This window comes from Papio anubis, chromosome 4, assembly GCF_008728515.1.
Source record: "Papio anubis isolate 15944 chromosome 4, Panubis1.0, whole genome shotgun sequence".
Taxonomy (NCBI): Eukaryota; Metazoa; Chordata; class Mammalia; order Primates; family Cercopithecidae; genus Papio; species Papio anubis.
Window position 1 is genome coordinate 136,033,852 of NC_044979.1, and position 8,584 is coordinate 136,042,435.

The following is an 8,584-nucleotide window of genomic DNA, read 5'->3' on the forward strand; positions in this document are numbered from 1 at the left end:
CATCTGGGAATGCAGTCCAGTAGGTCTCAGTCTTATTTTATTCAGCTGCTATTCAAGATGGAGTTGCTCTGGTTCAAACATCTCTGACACTACTGCCCCCTAAACATCTCTGAAGTTCATCTGTTCCTCTCCCCAGTCATGACCTCTACCCAAGGTCATGCAACCATCAACTCTCGCCTGGACAGCTGCGACAGATTCTGCCTGCCCAAACCTTTGATTCCCACACAGTTCCTCTAGACCAGAGCTTCTAAACCTTCAGCTGCCTAGAAATCGCCTGCAGAGTTTGTAGAAACACAGAAACTCTGGCTCCCATTCCCAGCAATCTAATTCCGATTCAGAAGGTCCCAGGTCAACTGAGAATGTTTACTTTTTTTGGATTTGAGTCTCTCACTGTGTCTCCCAGCTGGAGTGCAGGGCGCGATCTCGGGTTTTAATTGCAGCCTGCCTCTGGCTCCACATTCTCCTCCTGCCTCTAGCTCCTCCCTCCTGGGTGCTGATTCTTTTTTCATGCTTTACCTGGGCTAGTTTTTAGTATTTTTAGGGATTTGGCTCTACCATGTTAGCTAGATAGTCTCTCATCTCCTGGATCTTTGTGGATCCACTCTGGCCTCCTGTAGTGTAGTTTTGATTATGGCTTGAGCTAATGATCGGCCTCTTTTTTGAGATGGAGTCTTGCTCTGTCACCCAGGCTGGAGTGCAGTGGTGCAATCTCTGCTCACTGCAATCTGTACCTCCCAAGTTCAAGCTATTCTCCCGCCTCAGCCTCCTGAGTAGCTGAAATTACAGATGCCTGCCACCATGCCCGGCTAATTTTTGTATTTTTAGTAGAGATGGGGTTTTGTCATGTTGGCCAGGCTGGTTTCAAAGTCCTGACCTCAAGTGACCCACCCGCCTCAGCCTCCCAAAGTGCTGGGATTAAAGGTGTGAGCCACCACGCCCGGCCTAATTTTTGCATTTCCAACAAGCTTCCCTAGGGCATCTCCTAGAGGAACCCAAGATGTTGCAAGGGCTGAGACTGCACATCTTCAGGTTATACTTCCAGCAGCAAGACTCTGTGCTGTCCAATACAGTAGCCACTAGCCACATGTGGCTATTTAACTTATTAAAATAAAAGTTGCCGGGTGCGGTGGCTCACACCTGTAATCCCAGCACTTTGGGAGGCCGAGGCGGGTGGATCACAAGATTAGGAGTTTGAGACCAACCTGGCCAACATGGTGAAACCCCCGTCGCTAATAAAAATACAAAAATTAGCCGGGCATGGTGGCAGGCGCCTGTAATCCCAGCTACTCAGGAGGCTGAGGCAGGAGAACTGCTTGAACCTGGGAGGCAAAGGTTGCAGTGAGCCGAGATCACAGCACTGCGCTCCAGCCTGGGCGACAGAGCAAGACTCCATCTCAAAAAAATAAATAAATAAAATAAAACTTAACATTCAGTTCCTCAGTCACGCTGGCCACATTTCAACCACTCAATAGCCACAGGTTCCTAATGGCTACCCTATGGAACAGCACAGATTATAGGACATTTACATCATCGCAAGAAGTTCTGCTGGACAGTGCGGCCTAGACCTTGGTGAGTTCTACTGGACAGCATAGCCTAGACCCAAGATTCGTTCTAAAAAATGAAGGCTGGCTCACACCTATAATCCCACCACTTTGGGAGGCGGAGGTGGCAGAATCGCCTGAGACTAGGAGTTTAAGACCAGCCTGGACAACATTCTTTGTCTCTATAAAAATTCTGAAAATAAAAAATAATAATAAAAAAACTGGGCAAGGTGGCATGCACCTGTAGTCCCAGCTACACCGAAGGCTGAGGCAGGAGGATGGCTTGAGCCCAAGATTTCAAGGCTGCAGTGAGCTATGGTCGAGCAACTGCACTCCAGCCTGGGCGACAGAGTGAGACCGTCTCAAAACAAAACAAAACAAAAATAAAACAAAATAAATAAATACAAACACAAAGTAAAAATGAAAGCTAATCCTAGGCCCCTCTCCTGCCCACGAGAATTCAGGGACTCCCCAGTGCCTACAAACCTCATGCTTTTAGGAAGCATAAAGGACTTCGGGAGGCAGTAGAGCAGTTGGAGGGGGACGGTGGAGGTGCTGCTACCTGACGGTGGAGGGGGAGGCCGGGGCCAGACCACGGAGAAACCCCTAAACCCGCACAGCAGGAAACGTCTCAGCAGTCCCTACTCCACCCAGGCTGGAAGAGGGCCACAAGCCTTGAGCTCATTGGCTGGCGGTAGGGGGCGGGCTGCCAGCGCCTTCCTTTGATTGGCTATTTTTTCTTGGCGGAAAGCCAATCATTGCGGGCTGGTGCTGAGGATGTGGCCAGGATCGCCGCACAGGCCTAGCCCGGAGTACAGGTGCCCACGCCAGGCGCGCTCGATTGGCGGTGAGTTCTGACTCCGGCCTCCTTCGAGACCCTTTTGCTCCGGATGTCGCCCACCTCCGACCCTCTCCCAGTCGGAGGGCGGGAAAGAGGAAGACAGGTCCTTCCTCCAGCTGCGGGGCACCCTGCCCCTTCCCCGAGCCCTGCAGCCCCAGAGTGTAAATATCCAAGCCCGCCCTCTCTGCGCCCAGTGTCGCCATCTGGGATAGGGGCCGGGATAGGGGTCGCGCTGGTGGTCTGGCAGCCTCCTCTGCAGGGGGAGGAGGGAAGGGGGAAAGGAGGGGATGGGTGATTGAGGTGGACTTCGAGACAGGGCAGCCGTGTCCCCGCAGCAGCATGGCCCAGGAGGAGGGTGGGAGCCTGCCCGAGGTGCGGGCGCGGGTCGGGGCCGCGCATGGCATCCCCGAACTGGCCCCAAAGCTCCACTTCTATGACTGCGGACTCCTCACTACGACCAGGTAAACTCATCTGGGTCCTTGCCTCCACTAGACCAGCCTCCATTTTTCTACCTGTAAAGTGGGGAATCAGCCTTGCACCCGGGGGCGGCTGTGAGAATGAAGTGAGGCCTGGCTAAGAACCCTACAGTCCTGCCCCTTCCAGAACCCGCCCCACAGCTCTGGATTGGCAGCACCATCAGGGGCCATGAGGTCTGCCTGGAGGAGGTGCTGTTGAGAAGGCACTGTGGGGCTGGGCGCGGTGGCTCACGGCTATAATCCCAAACCGTTTGGGAGGCTGAGGCGGGCGGATCACCTGAAGTCAGGAGTTCGAGACCAGCCTGGCCAGCATGGTGAAACCCTGTCTCTACTAAAAATACAAAAATTAGCCAGGCCCACGTGGTGGCAGGCGCCTGGTAATCCCAGCTACTCGGGAGACTGATGCAGGAGAATTGCTTGAATCCGGGAGGCAGAGGTTGCAGTGAGCCAAGATCTTGTCACTGCCCTCTAGCCCAAGCGGCAGAGGGAGACACTGTCTCAAAAAAAAAAAAAAAAAAGAGAGAGAGAGAGAGAAGTCATGTGGACTCAGCAGAGAGAGCTGCCTTGGCCAGGAGAGAAGGTCCCTGGAGGACTGAGTCTACCATACAGTGGGCTGGGGGCTAACTCTCCAGTCCTGGCCCTATAGCAATGGGAAGTACCTCATGCCTGGGCATCCCCTCATAGTAGCCCCAGCCAGGCTTGATCCCCAACACACACAGCTTGGCCCGGCATACTCTGAGACCACCCACAAGGGGGATCCCCCAGACACTAGGGCACCGGTGTTGTAGGCCCGGCACTCTTTCCTCAGGATGTGGCCACCCTGCAGTACCATGCCCCCCGCCTCACAGTCGCCTCACACAAACCCTTCCAGGCCTGCCCCACAGTGCCCTGATCCTGGACGTGGCCTGCGGCACAGGCCTAGTGGCTGCCGAGGTGAGGCTCTTCCAGATCCCCCGCCTACTCCTTAGCCCCACACTTCCTCAAATCTCCTACTGTCCCTGGCCCCAGAACCCTGCGCCGTGCCTTAGACTCACTGTTCCAAATGCATGAGATGGGACCAGGCACAGTGGCTCGAACCTGTAATCCCAGCACTTTGGGAGGCCGAGGCAGGAGGACAGCTTGAGGCCAGGAGTTTGAGGTCAGCCTGGGCAACATAGCAAGACTCCTGTCTCTACAAACAAATTTTAAAATTAGCCAGGCAGGGTGGTGCACACCTGTAGTCCCAGCTACATGGGAGGCTGAGGTGGGAGGATCACTTGAGGCCAGAAGTTCAAGGCTGCAGTGTGCTGTGATCATGCCATTGCACTCCAGTTTGGGCGACAGAAAGAGATCTTGTCTCAAAATTTTTTGAAAAGCAAATGCATGGGCCACATTCAGTGCAGAATCCACTGCCCTCCCAAGGCACAGGGACCCAGCTGGGAAGTGGCAAGTGTGAACCATGACTGAGTCTCCCACCCCTACCCCAGCTGCGGGCTCGAGGCTTCCTCCAGCTACATGGGGTGAATGGGAGCCTAGGGATGCTGGAACAGGCTGGGGCCCGTGGCCTCTATCAGCACCTCAGCCTCTGCACCCTGGGCCAGGAGCCTCTGCCTGGCCCTGAAGGTACTTCCTCTCCCATCCCAACACCCCACGGTGCCCCCTCATAAAGCCCTTTCCCTTGCCGAACCTCCATCCCCCTCCCACACTAAGCCCCCAGTCCCTCACTCAATCCTACACCCCATGATCTGACTGCAGCCCAGAACTGGGCCATACTTACCTTATCCTCCAGGGAACCTGGGTCCTGCAGATGCGGGTGATAGCTTCGTCCCCTCCAGGGTGGTCTGAGGCCACACCATAGACAAAGCACCTTCCAAGCGTCACACCATGTCCCCACCCCTCCCCACGCACACTGGGACCTTCGACATGGTACTGATAGTTGGCGCCCCCAGTGATGGCCAGGTGCCCTGCAATGCGATACCTGAGCTCCTATGTGTCACCAAGCCAGGTGAGGAGCAGCCCAGCCAAGCACCCCCAATCCCCATCACCATACACCTTCCCCTCTGCACAGCACAGACACAGGCCCCAGAGTCCCTCAGGCTAAGCAAGGGGCAGCGTTCTGCCCATCGCCACATACAGCCTAGCCTAACATCCCAGTCACCAACGGCAGACCCACGCAAACAGGCGGGGCAGACAGGTGGCCAGCTTGGCTCTTATCCTTGGGCAACCAGGAGCAACTCCACCCTCCCCTGCAGCCTCCATTTCCTAGCCCGGGAGCCAGGTGGTATAAATGCTACAATCCGGTCCCCATAGGACTAAAGTGAGAATCAGGTGAAATCCTGTCTCTAAAGCTTTTGCTTTGGTCCCAGCCCACAGTGAGGGCTCAGTTCTGTTCCCTCCTCTGCCTGCTTCCTCACTCATTCGTGGACTGCCTTCGGGGCGTCTCTTTCTCTTTCCTGGTCTGTTTCCTCATCTGGGAAATAGGGCTGCTTAGGGGAGATGAGAGCTGTGAGCACTGTTTGTAAACTCCACACATCGCGCTGTCCAGGCAGGTGTATCTCCCGTCTCCTGCTGTGTTCTTGCTCGGGGCTTTTCTCTGCTCTGGGCAGAGGGCTCAGACCCTGCCCTCTGGGCCTTGATCTCCAACCCACTGGGGCCCAGCAAGGGGCCAGAGAGCACAGGATCTGGTCAGAGGTAGCCCCACCAGAGCCGTGAGTGCTCATTGCCCCCAGAATTTATTTACTTATTTATTTGTTTATCTAATTTGAGACAGAGTCTCGCTCTGTCGCCAAGGCTGGAGTATAGCGGCACGATCTCAGTTCACTGCAACCTTCAAGAGATTCTCCTGCCTCAGGCTCCCAAGTAGCTGGGATTACAGCAGCCCACCACCGTGCCCAGCTGATTTTTGCATTTTTAATAGAGACGGGGTTTCATCATGTTGGTCAGACTGGTCTCGAACTCCTGACTTCAAGTGATCCACCCGCCTTGGCCTCCCAAAGTACTGGAATTACAGACTTGAGCCACCACGCCTGGCCCTGCTCCGAGAATGTAGAGAAGAGAGGCATTTCTGAGACCCGGTGAGGAATCCACGTAGGGCACAGCCTAAGGCAGAAAGGAGAGGGGCTGAGCATGAGAACCAGGAGGCACAGGACAGGAAATCACAGAGGGAAAAATGCTTCCTCTCCCTCCTCTCTCCGCACCCCTTGCCAGGCCCAGCAGAGACTGTGGCTAAGCCTGGGCAGGTCTGGACAGGCATCCAGGGGAGCCCTGAAGGCTGACAAATGCAGAGACATGGATGAGGTCAGCCGAAAAGGTCGAAGTTGGGCCAAAAAAGACAGGAACTTTCTACTGGGTGAAGCAGCCAGGATCGGACATCCTAGACCAACCTGTGCTTACTAAGCCCTTCAACCCCATTGGGCTGCCCATGGGTGACGGTCTCCCCTGCTCCAGAGCCTCTCCTCTCACCGCACTCCCTTCTACCAGCAACGCCTTGCTTCTCCTTACCCCCTCCTCCAGGAACCTTCCCAGACCAGTCACTGGGTCTTCCCCATCTCTCCTTCTCAGTGCACCTGAGGCCACCCTGGGCACACTATAGGTGCCTGGACCTGAGGTGACAAGGTCATTCAGCCAGCACTTACTGTCAGGCACTTCAAACACACATACCAGCCTTCCTGTGATGTTAGATAATCATCCTCTGTGCCAGCTGGGAAACTGAGGCCCAGAGAGGTGAAGGGACTAGCCCAAGATCCAAAGCCCACATGCGGGTTTTCTTCCTGTCCATTCAGACACAGTCATATCCTCCGGCAGAGGTGTGGGTGAGTGGTGAGGAGGGCGTCTCCTCAATCCAGGAGATTAAGTCAAGAATTCCCCACCAGGCACAGCAGCTCACCCCCATAATCCCAGCACTTTGGGAAGCCAAGGCAGGAGGACTCCTTGAGCCCAGGAGTTCAAGAGCAGCCTGGACAACATAGCAAGAACCCATCTCTAAAAAAAAAAAAATTGATTAGCTAGGCGTGGTGGTGAGCACCTATGGTCCCAGTTACTCAGGAGGCTGAGGTGGGAGGATTGCTTGAGCCCATGAGTTGGAGGCTACAGTGAGCTATGATTGCGCCACTGCACTCCAGTGTGGGAAATAGGGTGAGATTCTATCTCAAGAAAAAAAAAAAAAGCGGGGAGCGAGGCACAGTGGCTCACGCCTGTAATCCCAGCACTTTGGGAGGCCAAGGCAGGCAGATCGCCTGAGGTCAAGAGTTCGAGACCAGCCTGGCCAACATGGCAAAACTCCGTCTCTACTAAAAATACAAAATAGCTGGGTGAGGAAGAAAGGAAGGAAGGAAGGAAGGGAGGAAGGGAGGAAGGGAGGGAAGTAGCAAGAAGTGATGGAGAAGACCCCTCCCTGGGGCCTCCCGGGGTCACTCCTTCCAGGCTGCTGGGTCTGCTCACCTCCAACTTACTGACAAGAAAATGAGAAAATGAAGCCCGAGCAACCTTAGAACATCCTTTCCACAACAGCGGCAGGGCAGACCCAAGGCCAAGGCCAAGCCCAAGTGGTTGCTGAGGCCCAAGCCCTGTCCTGGACAGCTTCCCCACCCAAATTCGGAGTCCAAATTCCTAAGCTGTAGGTCTGGGCCTGGGCCACACTCCATTCCCTCATCGATCAAGGAATCAGAATGCCGAGCTCTGGACGTGGCTTGGAGGCTGCCCTCCAGGTGAAAGGCATTTGGTGACCCTCAGCACCTCAGGGGTTTGAACAGGGCTGATAATAATTTCTCCATCCAAGAGAGTGGGAAGGCTTCATGGGGGAGGCGCCTGGGAGCTGGGCTTTCAGGACAAGCAGGATCCAGAAGGGTGGAGGAGGGAAAAGGGACATTCCAGGCTGGGAGCAGGGACCGGCTATGCAAAGGCTGGGAAGGGGAACCTGGGTGACTCAGCAAAGAGGAACAGACCAGCCTGGCTGCCCAGACAAAGCTGGAGCAACAGCGGGGTGGGGGTGGCTGGTGGCCCATACCTCAGAGCTGGGAGCGTATGTGGGCACCTCCCTCCTAGGGTCCCCAACCCTTCACCGGGGTCCCAGGCATACACTGTTTCCTGTATACAGGTTTACCCTCCAACCAACGAAGGGCCCCCATCTGGACAAAGTGATACCTTGGGGGCCTATCTCATTTTTTTTTTTTTTTAGGTGATGGCTTGGGGGTCCATTTCTTTTTTTTTAAACTTTGATACTTTGGAGGCCCATTTAATTTATTTTTTAAGGTGACACCTTGGAGGCCCGTTTCTTTTTTTTTGTTGTTGTTGTTAAGAGATAAGGTCTCGCCCCGTCACCCAGGCTGAAGTGCAGTGGTGCGATCAAAGCTCACTGCAGCCTCATAAACTCCTGGGCTCAAGCAATTCGCTTACCTCAACCTCCCCAAGTACAGGGATTACAGGCATGAGCCACCAGGCCCAGCTCATTTTTTAAACTTTTTGGAGAGATGGCGCCACAATGTTGGGCAGGCTGGTCTCAAACTCCTGCCTCGAGCGATCCTCCCACCTCGACCTAGTAAAGTGCTGGGATTACAGGTGCTCACCGCCACACCCAGCCCAGCTCCAGTTTTTCACAGTTCCCTGGATCTCTTTTTTTTTTTTTTTTTTTTTAAGTGTTCATGTACTGGCCAAAACACAGCGGCCTTGCCCCTCACCTACCCCCTGCCCAGGCCTCCAGCCCTGCCCCACCCACCTCCACAGCTGAAATCAGAGACAATACAAGTTCC

The 8,584-nt window shown here is 54.7% G+C and overlaps 1 protein-coding gene across 1 annotated transcript; it reads left to right on the plus strand.

Moving 5' to 3' along the window:
* Nucleotides 1-2,083: 2,083 nt before the first annotated feature.
* Nucleotides 2,084-5,650, plus strand: METTL27 (methyltransferase like 27). Its single transcript, XM_017956648.3, is given in 6 exon segments — nt 2,084-2,818; nt 2,821-2,843; nt 3,667-3,706; nt 3,709-3,791; nt 4,325-4,459; nt 4,749-5,650. Coding segments are annotated over 6 exon segments (777 nt in total). The 5' UTR covers nt 2,084-2,721; the 3' UTR covers nt 5,148-5,650.
* Nucleotides 5,651-8,584: the final 2,934 nt, after the last annotated feature.